General features: G+C 31.0%; 1 protein-coding gene across 4 annotated transcripts in view; it reads right to left on the minus strand.

The window, feature by feature from the left end:
* Window positions 1-14,406, minus strand: part of LOC108686458 (V-type proton ATPase 116 kDa subunit a-like) — a 29,531-nt gene that overhangs the window by 9,559 nt on the left and 5,566 nt on the right. The window contains exon 3 of one of the 4 annotated variants that reach the window (XM_018191786.1): window positions 7,177-7,232. The exons of 1 other annotated variant lie outside the window; for it this stretch is intronic. In XM_018191786.1, the coding sequence (XP_018047275.1) occupies window positions 7,177-7,232 (56 nt within the window). Of the gene's footprint in view, window positions 1-7,176; window positions 7,233-9,319; window positions 9,433-14,406 lie in introns of all 4 variants that reach the window. 2 more of the 4 variants (XM_018191785.1, XM_018191782.1) reach the window with 2 other exon arrangements.

Genomic DNA, 14,406 nt, shown 5'->3' on the forward strand with positions numbered 1-14,406 from the left:
TATAAATATAATTTCATATTTATATACAAAAATAGTAAAAATATTAATTTATAAAAATGTCTTAAGATTTCTTGATTTTAACAAATCAATCATATCTACAAAAAAATTTTAAATAAGAGTGAAAATATTAAAACAGGTAAAAATATTTATCAAACAATCTGAAAGAAATTCATAAGCCAAGATTATTTTATTCAGCAGCTGCAAGGATTTCTTGGAAAAAGATAATCAATCGAATTATATTAGAATCGACGTTGCTAGCAGACTTGTCTGATTCCCAATTCTTTTCTAATCAATTAGAAGTTGATCAAGTTAACATAATCATTCGTATTATTCGCATCGCTGCGAAACGAGAAATAAGAATTTATTTTTGAGTAAAGCATGACATAAGCCAAGCTTAGATCATTAAAGAAGTTTCGTTGGTTCTTGTTACAATTCGGAAAACTTTTCGACATTAATATCTTCGAATATTTTATATATATATATATATGTATATATATGTGCGCGCGCGCTCGTAAATCTTGATAACTTCAAATTTTCCTTATTTTATAAAATATTGATCAATGAATTCCACAGATATAGTTTATCAAAATAAAAATTTAGCAAAGTGAAGAGTAAAAAATTTTTTACACACATTTTGTATCTTAAAAAAATCTCAATCAATCTTACTTTTTTTTTAGGCTCCTGAGTAGTCGTCGCGATCATGTTAGAACATGACATAGGCGAGAAGTGACACATTAATTTATGCTATAATACATGCCATTTGTAAATAAAAACAATTTGGATAAATCTAAATAATGAAATCACCTTAAAAATCACTTGTAAAAATGGACGAAAACTGTCCTTTTCTCCCTTGTAGTCAATAAATCATAAAAGGCAAGGATTTCTTAGAAAAAGATAATTAATCGAATTATATTAGAATCGACGTTGCTAGCAGACTTGTCTGATTCCCAGTTCTTTTCTAATCAATTAGAAGTTGATCAAATTAACGTAATCATTCGTATTATTCGCATCGCTGGACCTATATTCTGGCAGAAGCACACAGTTTAACAGCTGTTGAAATGAGTGAAATATATACTTTTATGTATAAAATTCTAAGATAAATGTAGTTTCTGCCCATTTTTAAGACTTTCATAAGTACGAGACAAGTCACATTTTCACAAGGAAATAATAACGAAATGGCATGCAGCACAAATTTCGTCAAAACATTACTTTTCCAAGCTTATAAGTTCAGCATTTATCGTGGCGAGGCGCTGTAACACACACAAAAACAAGAGCCTATGTGTTCGCTTTCGGCTCGCCAAGAGCACAGGTTCGTGCTTATGTGTGTGGCTACTGGTTTCACTAGGCCGCCGTCTAATTCTGTGTCGCCATCGTCAACGCAGAGTTCTTTAGCTGAGTACTCAGGAGTCTTAATATGTTTACTTTAATATTCGGACATAGTATTTTGAGAAATTAGTGTTCCATAAAAATAATTGAATTTGTAATCAAATAAAATAAATATTACATTTTTAATATTCTCAAGTCTAGCACAAAAAATCCATAAATCTTAAGATAAAATCCAACGAGGTATCTTTAACGATCTAATGATCCACATAATTAATTAAAGTAACAGAAGATAAAAACGTGTGCGAAGGCATGCGAGCAAGCGGCACATTAAAAAAACAAACAATCCTTTGTTAAAAAGGAAGAGAACATTGTTATACATACCCATGGCCACACCATCATCATTTATTGTTATTTACAACGCTGTATCACTACAGTGTGAAAATTATTACAATAATTTTGCCGCGCAAGTGTCGGACTGGAAAGCGAGCGGATTTCGATCATTCTCATCGTAAATCAAAAGTACTCGATACAGTTTGAATTTTTCTCTGCTTGAACAGTGTTAAACAAGTGATTGTATCAAACTGTATCAACTGTTATCAGTCAGCACAATCCATGCCGATTTTTTTTCTCTTTCATCAACGCGCGTAAACTGCGACATAAAATGAGTGAGAGCCTTTAGGTCTGCTCTTTTTTTTGCTGAACTTTTGCATCAGTTCATCTTTCTTCCTTTTCTCTCCAGGAGGAAAGAAGAGGAAAAAAGATAAATTGCAAAAGTTCAGCCAAAAAAACAGACCTTTTTTGTTTTGCGCAATTGAACGGTTATTCATAAAAGCGAACAATCGCGTTTGTCTTTTAAATGCGATTCTGATTGCTGAAGCATCCTCAAGGATAAAAAAAAGAGGATAGGATATTATCTATTATATGAGAATTGACTATGGCAATTTGGACAGATTTGTAAACCATTCTGAAATATTTGGAGTACGGTACACAGATATGCGATTTGATTTGGTACACAGATAGTCAAGAAAAGTTTAGATTTTCAATAATTCTTTATTGATAAACGTCACTAATAAGGGAAAATTTTTCTAAATGTAAATCGCAAATAATATCAGATCTACACAAATCACTCTCTTCGATAACCAAAAAAAGAAATATATCATTTATAAGCTTAACCTTTATGATATAAGCATGAACAAATATTACATTTATGAATTTTAACAGATACCTAAGAGACCCTGCATGTCAGTTGTAGATTTTTTTAGCAAAATGCAATTTTGTTTTTTAAAAAATTCGATTTAGTTTTCTAAATTAATTATATTAATATTTTATGAAATTTCATAATTTTTAAATTATAACAGCAATAAAGATGATAAAATCAGTATGTACGGTCATAAAAATATACACTTTCATTATTGGAATGTTCACACATGTTCACATGCATATTGGTTTCTCCATTATATTTTTTTACAGATTTAAAAATTCTTTTCCAGAAAGTATACACATTAATATGTGTCTTTGAGATGGAATTTATACTGAAAACGGAAAAAATTTGTGAAATTGAAATCTTCTTTACCATTTCTTACGAGTAGCTCTATTCTTTGGGCCGCTTGGGATTTGATTCATGTAGAGTTTTTTTATTAAATATTTGCAATGTAGAAGCACTACAATTTATATGTAATTCCTTTAATCTGATATTTGTGTATAATTATGTATTTGAAGGGCTTCTTACAAAAATCCATTTGGATTATGGATTACAAAAAAATTTGGATTATGGTATTAAATTGTACCAATAGTAGTTGTGAACAATTATGTTCTAGCAGAATCAAACAAAAAATTTGCAAGAATTTTGCAATTGCAAAGGATGTTTTTGTAAAAGAAATTTGTTGAGCTTATAAATGATAAAACTCTTTATTATAAAAAAAAAATCTGTAGGTTTGACGATTTACTTGAAAATTTCTTTGTGAGAGAATTAAATAAATATCTTCAAAGCGATCAAGAGGTTCTAATCAGAAATTATAAGAATTTAAGGAGATTCTATAGTCTGATTTATCAATTAAACGCAATAACTTGTGAATCGTAATTTCTTTTTCTTTTTCTGACAGATTTGAAAATCCTTTTCCAAAATTAAAGTATACGCATTAATACATGTCCTTGAGAGTTTGGAGTTTATATCGAGAATGGAAAAAAATTGTAAAATTGAAATCTTTACTATTTCTTACGAGTAACACTATTTTTTGAACTTGGGATTTGGTATAGAGTTTTTTGTTAAATATTTGCAATGTAAAATCACGTAGAAAAAATATTATATACTCATTTAAAATTATGGTGAATCGTTATTTTTCAGTGAAAATCGGAAAATGTACAAATATTATATAAGCGATAAATTGAGTGAATCAATTCTGATATTTTTTCGTCCTTATTGTGATCTTAAGAGAAAATTTTATTTTTTATTGAATATAAAGTATTCTCTATAGAAATTTTATATCACATACATAATGTAGTATCTATATATTATATTATTTGATAAAATTAGTATAAAGTTTGAATAGATAATTTTGGATAAGTATTTGGTATAAAATTTGAATAAGAGTAAAACAGATGATATTTTATTATTTTTTAATCAAATTTTATTTCAAACCAAATTTCAATTTTTTCTATCTAGGCATCTGATCGACGTCTCTAGCGCCATCTAGCGCCAGACGCTGCAGCTATACATTCTGTTGATCAACGTTAATAATGATGATAATTAATAATGACGATGTTTCTTAAAATGATAATAAAATTCAGAAATTCAGAGATTAGCATTGAAATATCTCCGATCGTAAGAAAAAAATAAAAGCACTTTCATTATACAACTCGAGCGATAACTTTCGTCAGTATCAAATAAAATTTCATCAGTTCAGCCGTTATTGAAAACCATGTTTCCAGATTTCCCCGACTAAAGGAGCACGGTAGTGTCTTGCGCTACGTCGCTTCGTTTACTTAGCGCCGAAATACTATCGTGTCTCTAGATATATACATTTTGAGGGAATATGAGAATAAAAATATGATTAAAGAAAGTGTTCAGTCAATGTGAGAGCTGCAAAAAAAATATATTAGAATTTTTACGTTTAATGTATCCTTTACATTGATACAATATGTATCAATTATTATATAAATATTGATAATTTAATTTAGTTTTATTTTTTTAGATGAAACTAATTTACAATTTTTTTCTCTTAAGATTACACTAAGCAGGAAAAACCAGAATTGATGTTCACTCAATCTATCGCTTATGATATTTGTAGATTTTTCGATTTTCATTGAAAAATAATGATTCATAATTTTGAACTCCTTCAGTATATAAACTTTTCTACGTGATTCTACATTACAAATACTTAACAAAATACCCTACATGAATCAAATCCGAAGCGGTCCAAAAAACAGTGTTACTCATTAATCTAATATGGAATGCAAAACTGTCGTGATTTGCTTGATATGAGAGTTTTGCAATCTATATGAAATTGTAATCCAAACTAATAGTTTACATGAACAATTAGAATTAGACTTAGTATCTAATACAATACAAAAATGCGTTATAAAAATACATATGTATGTGTGTGTGATATTGATAGTATGCAATCATGTATTAATGAGACGTAAATCTTATGTCTGTAAATCCTGCTAAATCAATAAAACAGACGATTTTTAGGATCCCCTTAAGGATATCCTAAAGTGAAGATCAAACTCTGATGATATCGCTGTTTTATCATTCATTAAGCATATACGATTTACGTGTTGACACATCATGACATATTGTTCGTACTATACTGACGTACTATTACATTATCACATGCACACTATAACGCAAGAGCAATGCAACTGCGGCAACGCCCCTTCGCCATCATAAAGCGCGAGATCGCGCTTAATATCGAGCTAGGAAGAGCAGACGAATGATCGACATCCCCAGAAGGTCGCGTTTAATCGGTAGAGTTGTATATTTTAATCGCGATTATTTTTTTATTTTAATTATTTGGACTTCTAGAATCTCCATAATATAGAGCCTGGCCACGCTCCACAAAATAGCTATGTAAATTTAATGTGTATGTGTATATATGTGTGAATCTGATGTGAATATATGAATATGTAATAATGTAGATGTGGAATGTATATTCTTTTAATGTATGCTACACTTTGATTGATATTACTATTTTGAGTGAGTTGAGGATTGACTAATGAAAACAATCACACTAAGCGGTCAGATTCTATATGAACTCTGTATTAGGGACTCTAGGCATCTCGAGTAAATAGCGACTAGGAGCTATCTAAAGAATTTGTTTTGGCGAGAAGAGTATACGAGAGAGATCGCGGGTCGAGGAAAACTAGTAGAGAAGCGTCTTGAAGGTTGAAGACCATCAGAATAACACAGGGCACGTCTGATCAATCGGATCATGTTCAAAATCGTCCGGATGTACTCAAATACCGTTTTATCCTTGTTATCCATCGAATGATAAAACATCTGGGATAATGATAATATTCGGATAATGATTTTGTAGCGCAGCCGAGAAAACAGGACCCCGAAAGAGTCCAAACATATAAAAAAGATAAAGCTACACGGAAAGTCAGAGCTACAGAACGATTATCAAAGAAAGCAGAAGATGCTGTCAAACAAAAAAGCTGCTACGAGCATCCTGCCGACACAGAGCTTGAAGCACAGCGGCCAGAAAGGATCAGCGAGCCTCTTAACGAGGCTGCGTCCTTCATGTTCGGTAGATAGCTTTGCACATTTGAAGGAAAATAATTTCGTATCGCAATTATTGCGAATTTGTAAATTGATGTGACCTTGCATGCGCATCCAATCTTCGTGCTTCGTTTGCTGTCTGTTCGTGCGGGAGAAAAGCCTCCCTAGAGGCTGCACCTCTGATCCTCCTTTCTCAAGGGTTTTCTGGTTTTGATTCACATACCGTGCGAGCTCGCATCCGAAAAGAGTACGTCATAAATACACTCAAGTTTCCTAAGTCATTAAGCTCTCATAGATATCTAAGTCTAATTCTAAAAAACTCAATATTGTTTGTTCATGTAATCCCTCGTTCAAACCAAAATTGTTTTGTACAAAATATAAAACTTATACATAAAGCAAATATTATTATGAGTTGACGCTAGAAGCCAATAAAAAAATTATAATTTTCCAACTTTTTTTCGTTTTTGACATAAAGTCGGCTAGCTTGGACTACATTATTGTTTAGAATTTAATTGTAGAAAAAGATGTTTAAATCTAGTAAAAATAGTTATGTAAAAATAATTATAAAGATATTCACATGAAAAATAATCAATCGAAATTCGATCGGTAAAACAGAAAACATTAGAATCCCCTTAATGAGAAAAAAATTTGGAAAATCCGGGAATTTATAATTTTCGGAACCTGATCGGCGTTTATAGTCCGTTCCTATTACAAGACCATCTTAAATAATGTCTTAAGACGTTAATTTGATTCTGATTTATGACATCTTAAAATACTCTACTGTACTTAAGTGGTTTTAAATATAAGAACTGACTATGAATACCGACCTAAATCTCTGACATATAAAAATTGAGAAACAATTTTAGAATCGGGGAACGATTCAGATTATACAAATTTTTTTATGAAGTGGACACAAGTGAACTTCAACGGGGAAAGGAAACCTCGCACGTCGAGAGACAAGGGGTACGGGACTTAAAACGGTCTTTGCGAGGGGGTGTTCCAGCAACGCAAAGTACGACTCCGTTCGTTGAGCGACTAGAATCTTGGATAGACACAGGCAACAACATCGAGGCAAAGAAAATATTTTTGCAAACAAGATTCGCAAATAATAACGGTTGATAACAGCTTGCCTGAGCGGATTCCTATAATGTGCTCCTATGGCGTCTGCCGCAGTATACAGGTGCTGCTGTAATCACAGAACACACTGACGTAGGACATCTCTACTATCTAGGATCTAGGGTCTAGAGTGAGTACCGGGTCTTCGATGTAGCGATTATGATTACATGAAAGAGGAAAGGGAGAAGATTGGCGGGGGGGGGGGAGAGGAAAAAAAAAGATTCGAAAATGATGCGGCGTACTTCTTTGATTAAAACTCTCTACGAAACTTTTCTTTTCCTTGAACTTTGCGCGTACGTAGGAAAACTCTGTACTGGGCGCAATTTTAATTCTGTGCGAAAACCGAGTCTTTAATACGATATTTATCGCAGATTTTTATCGAGTACTCGCTGATATTAGCGTTCTCTTGCAACAACTATACATATGTTTAATAATAACAAATTATCTGCAAAAAGATTAATTTTTTTAATTAGCTGCAAATGATCATTATTCAATTCCAAAATTAAGATTTATTGAAAATTAAAGTTGTTTTGAATTTTTTAAACAGTAGAAAGTCTGTAAGAATTCAAAGAACTTCAATTTCCCACTAGAGATGTTAGATATACAAGGATAACTCTTAACGACTCGAATTTTCAAATTTCATTTTTTAAGTGTGTTATTAACTTATAATTTATTATATTGTAACGATAATACTGAAATTTCTTACGTAAGAATAATTTACTGTAAGTGTAGTAGATATTACATACTATACAATTCGATATCAAATTCTCTCCGAAGCATCATAGTACAAATTACAAAGATTTTTTTCGTGTCGAACACGATATCAGAATTTATATAGCACGTTAATATTTTGAGCAAAATGGATTGAAAATGGCGTCTTAAGCCTATTTTATCTCAATTTACTTAAAATCCTGGTGTGTTACGCAAACAATAATGTCGTTCTGACGACATCATGTTCAGACCGAAAAAAATCTTCTGTATGACACTTCGAAAAGAGAAAAAAAGTGATATTTTGACCAGTTGTTTTATAAATATAATAAAGACCGTGTTAAACACTCGGTTCATTTTCGATTCTACGACATTTCGGTCCCAATACGCGTTCGAAAGTACATATAAGAATATTTCACCGCGTTATTTTGTTTATTTGGCTACACATTTCCTGACTTACTCTTGATCCTCGGATTACTGATTAATAAACATCGATATTTATTCATCTTTCATATTAAGCATGCCGCTATAAAGTAATTCTGAAAAAAAAAACTATTAAAATAATGTATAACAAATTATATAACAGCTTTATGTATTATATAAAAATAAAGATAATACTAGTCACAATACAAAGTGACAAAGAAGTATAATATTTGTTAAAGTAATAAAATTTTTGTTAAAGAGAATTGTCAAGAAAAGAGATATACATATACACTCGTGTCAGTAATTTGAGGATCAGTGTTAGTGACCGAGCACTATTGCAAAATACAGCAGTGCATCGAGTTCGTATTCTGCAACACAAACTATAGGCATGCGTTATGTACTGATTCTCGGTCATGTGGAAATTAAAATGCAGAACGTGATGATTCGGAATTACATATCCTGGATTAAATCTAATAGAACTCAGAATATAAATAAAAAAAGAAATTTAAATGAAATTGTAATCGAGATGCAATAAATAAAATTAATCCGTTATAAGATTCATATATGTATAACTTTCAAGAGATATTAGCTTATAATAAATATTTAAAAACTTTGAAAAGGAGCAATGTAACTTTGAAAACAATTTAAACGTCAAAAAATCTAAAGAAAAATCGTGTTTTAAATAAAAGGCAAAGTAAAATGCAAAAAAAATAAACAAATAAATGAACTGAACAATTTAATTTTAGAAGTTCTGATAAATGTTATGGACATACAATGTTTCAATTCTAATAAAATAGTTTTTTTAGTATTAACTGCTGTAAAGTAAACGAATTTATACAAAATAGAATTTTAAAAAAGCAAGACAAAACAATATTTATCAGTTTTTATTTTAAATGGATTTTAAGAAAACTTAAATTCTAATGCAAGGACCGAAATTTTGATTTTACATCTATTTATCTTTTCTTGGGACGTATTCAGCAGTCGCCACGCTCTGCATTAAATGGATGTACGCCACACATTAATTACCCGAGCTTGAGAGCCTGGCCGCCGGCGCGGAGGCCCTCCTCACCCAACAGAGTAACTTGCTCTTCTTCACGGCTGGGATCTGCCATCTGCGACACGACACCTCCATGCTCAGCCTGGCAACAGACACAGGTCACCCCTCTTTCGCCCTATCTCCCGTTCCACTCGCACATACTAGACTCTCTTTTCTTCTCTCTGATTCAAAATTTTCTTCAACTCACCGAAGAAAAAGAAAAAGAAGAGGAAGAAAAAGAAGAGATCTCTTCATGAAGTGAATAATTTTGCTCAATGTTAAGTCTAACAATAAGTTAGGTCTAAATTCGTGACACTTAGCCATGAGAGAACGAGAAAAAATAAAGCTTCAAATATTTTATTAAAAAATTTTTAAAGTCGCGGAATTTAAATAAAAATTCCATCAAATTTAAAAACAGTATCATGAAAGTAGTTTTCTAAATACATAAGATATTAAATGTGATAAATGTTTTGAGACTTTCAAAATAAAAATAAGAATTTAATTCTTAGATATCCAATTTTTTAAAATCTAAAATTTGAATTCACAAAATCAAATACTAAATGTATAAAGTTGAGATGTAAAATTTAAAAAATACAAAGATGTATAATAGTTCAATAGAAAAGCATCACGAAATATGTCAAATTCGTGCAACCCTAATATTTCTAATTTTACAATTATAATCAAAATATTGCTGACTACTGCAACTATAATAATAGCTACAATAATTATAAATTACTTAAATTAAAAACATATATTACACATACAATTACTTGCTACACATGCTACATGCAAAAAATTTCATTTCTTAATTCAGGCCGTAATTATTTCTTCAAAATATTTTTAAATTAAAATAAAATACACGAATATATTAAACTCAAATAGTAATTATTTAAAATTTATTTGCTAAAAAAAGAAAATTCTAATAATAACCCTAGTCAATAGGGATGTTCGATTTATATACTGAAGATCTATCTATAATCGATCTCTGATCGCAACATGAATCAATTCGCCAGAGATTGCGTTGGAAAGATCTTTTAAAGATGAATTCATAAAAATTTATTTGTACAGTAAAATGCTTCATTAAAGAAAGACTCTACAACTACTATTGTTACTAAGGCTCGGTTTTTCATTTATCGATTAATTTGTGGTTAAACTTAACCACAATTTCACTCATGACAAGTAACACTTTAAATGAATAAAAATGGAAACAAGAGGAACAATCTTCAGTAACTTTGATTTTAATAAATGTTATTAAGAACATGAACAATATTCAAGAGGTTTTAATTGATGTTTGGATACCTTAGATAATGCCGCCGATACTGTCATTTTCAATCCTTATAACTTGTTCTGTTGAAAAGTTTTTCACAAAAAAATATTTTATTATAGTGTTTTGAAAAATTCTCGAGATGTGTTACAAAAATATGCAATGAAAAATAAGGAGTTCCATTAAAAAAATTTAAAGTGACCTTGCTCTGACCTTGACAGCACCCAAGGCCAAATCAATGGTTTCATTTTATGTTCTCGAAGTCACAAAATTTTTATCTGAACATATTTCTCAATTTGATGCATACTTTTAGAATCTAGAAAATAATAGCTTGTAACATTTTAAGTGCGCCACCCTGTAAATATATACAGGATTTATCAATAGTAATTAAAATGATTTTTTTACGCTTCTCAGGAGGATTGCGTGAGAAAAGTGAAAGTCGAAGTTATAATTAGATAAAGTCTCAAGTATATGATTAGATCCTTCTTAGTTGAGTTCAAACCTTTCAAACGGTCGGCATGTTGCAGAAATGCACGTTGATTTTTTTTCTCTCGTCACGGAAATGTATTGTATTATGCAATTAAATTCTGTGTGTAATTTGGAAAAATAGCTTCAGAAACATTAAGGATAGCGTATGGGAAAGCGCTATTCTTCAACAGCTTTCCTTTCATCTTTGAACGCCTTGTATCTCCTAAAAACTGAGACAATAAAGTAGCTTTTTTCTGTTTTTGAAACTATTTTTTTTCAAGTTTCATACAGAATTTAATTGCATAACGCTGCTTAACATTTCCTTTACATTTCCATGACGAGGGTAAAAAACAAATTCTGCAACGTACATCAATGATAGAAAAGTAATAGCACTTGCTTTTCGATGATTTTTGAAATACCCAAAAATTTTCAAAGTATGATCCATCATCTATCGATACACGTAATAATAGATGTAGTATATTTTAAATCGTAGTATATTTTAAATATTAGCCAATTATATATAATATTTCTACCCAAGTACCATCCTTGTTATTCACTAATTTATCTTGGTTCATCAAGAATGTTTAATATTTAACAAGGATAAAATGATGCTTAGGGAGCATCTCTCTCGGGTGGAAATCTGAACGCACTCCAGAATATTTATTATTAATTTACTATATCACATGTTAGAAATTTCGTAGGTTGTAGAGAAATCGAAAATCAATCTGCAAAAATGAAATCATAAAGAAAAAAATTGATTTTAAACCCTTCTTAGAGATCGAACATCCCTACTGAGAACAATAACACTGATAAAATCTACATTTTGTATTAACTTTGTTTTTTTATGTCTAATATTCAAAAAGTCACACGTCATTCTAACACATTATTTTTTAAGATTTCTTTCTAAATAAATCTAAATAATTTTATAATGAAATTACACATATAACAAAATTTATTTAATGTACTTATAGGTAAATTTATTTAATGTACTTATAGGCAAGTTCTTCCTATAGATCTTGCCTATAAGTACATTAAATAAATTTACCTATAAGTACATTAAATAAATTTTGTTATATATATAATTTCATTATAAAATCATAATAGATCACTTACAAAAGAATAAAGCTTGTAATTTATATTTCGATCAAGTTGGAAATTAGAATAAAAGTTGATTTCTCATATGCACTCTGCTGTATATACATTATACACAGGCTGTTCCATTTAAGTTGATATAAAAAAATTTTTCCGGAACTATGTGAAATATCTAGATCATGTTTTCACGAAATTGTATGATATCGAGGGAGATAAATTTAACAAAAAAAAACGTTGATCTTGAGTGGAAGCATGAAAATCAAATCAAGATTAACTTTGTTTTTTTTAAATAGAACTTATATTTTTTACTACAAAATCTTATTCTACATAAAAAAATAAACTTTTGTCTCAAAAATGTTTTCATGTGATTATATTTTTCAATTTTACACCTCTAATTGAATTTACACTTTTAATCAAGCATTCCGAAGAAGTGTAATTCGATCATGCGACTTTTACGGTGTCTTGGATAATGTTAACGCCGACGATATCGAAATTTTGAAGTCTCATAATATAGAAAGATGTCAACTAAAAAGGGCTTTTTAACCAGCGTTTTGAAAACGTTTTGATGTCAACAAAAATATGCAATAAAAGATATGAGTTTCTATTTTAAAAGTTCAAATCGATCTTGATGTGACCTCCACAATGCCATTCAAGATCCATCGCATATGTCTATATATAATGCATTATTTGATCCTCATCAATTTTTGTCTGAAATATTTTTCAAAATAATCATTTCCCCTTTTTAAATGAGATATACCATATATATACAATATAGCATGCAACCGGAGTTTGTCATAGAACTCCTCACGCTTGCTATGTATCCCGATTGAAACTTTATTCTAATTTTTCATATTAATAAATCAATAAATAAATGGTAAATAAATATGAGCCAAAATTAGCAAAGGAACTTTAGTTCAAAATTTCATCCTTGTTCACTCCCTGAAATATTAATTAATTATGGGACACCCTGTGTATGTATATATATATATAGGATTGTTCAAAAAGTCATTGCGTTTTTTCCAATAGATGACGTTGTCCACGTTTATTTGTATGCATGACATGAATGTCAAATCATGTTTACGCACGTTTTGTTGTTGACACTCAACCTAAAAAGTCAAAAAAAAAGTTGACGCGATTCGGTCGAGTTTTATGCTTGCAATTGTGGTTCGAACATGGAAAATTTTGAAGAGCATATTCGCCATATTCTGTTTTATTACAAAAAAAGAAAGAAAGCAAGGGAAAAGTTGCGTCGAGTTTACGGCAGAAATGTCGTCAAAAAACACCAGTGTCAGAACTTCGCTCGATTCCATGATAGTGATTTTTCAGTCAAAGACGCTCACCGCTCCGGTAGGCCTTCCAAGATTGACGACGATGAAAGCATTGGTGCAAGCAAATAAGCATTCAACAGTTCTTGCTATCGCTCTAAAAGTGTCCGTTGGAAGTGTTCATGGCCATTTGAAATCGCTAGGCTTCGTAAAGAAGCTCGATGTTTGAGTACCGCATGAGTTGAAAGAAATTCATTTGACGAATCGCATGAGCATCTGCAATCAATTCATCAAACGCGAAGAAAACGATCCATTCTTGAAGCATATGATCACGGGCGACAAAAAATGGATTATTTACAACAATGTCAGCTGAAAAAGAAGAATAGGCGAGGTGAAGCACCGGAAAGACAAGCAAAGGCGGAGATCCACCAAAAGAAGGTAATGTTGTCAATGTAGTGAGATTGAAAGGGACTAGTCTTCTGAGCTACTTCCAAAGAACAAAACGATTAATTCCGATGTCTACTGTGAGCAGCTGCAGAAATTAAGTGATGCCATCGCACAGAAACATTCCGAGCTAATCAATCGTAAGGGTGTGATGTTTTACCATGACAATGCGAGACCACATACAAGTTTGATTACTCGGCAAAAATTGTTGCAACATGTTTGGGATGTGTTATCACATCCATCGTATAGCCCAGACCTTGCACCATCAGACTTCCATCTTTTTCGCTCCTTGCAAAACTCCTTGAAAATGTTTGCTTCTGAAGACCTTATCAAACAGCACCTAGACAAGTTTCTCGCAGAGAAGGATGGGAAGTTTTATGAACGTGGTATTATGAAGTTGCCTGGGAGATGGCAGAAGGTCATCGAACAAAACGGCCAATATATTCATTGATTAATGTTCATTACGTATATTAAATAAACACACCTGATAATCAAATGAAAAAAACGCAATGATTTTTTGAACAATCCATATATATATATATAT

The sequence above is a fragment of the Atta colombica genome, unplaced genomic scaffold (assembly GCF_001594045.1).
Source record: "Atta colombica isolate Treedump-2 unplaced genomic scaffold, Acol1.0 scaffold181, whole genome shotgun sequence".
NCBI classification, from domain to species: Eukaryota; Metazoa; Arthropoda; class Insecta; order Hymenoptera; family Formicidae; genus Atta; species Atta colombica.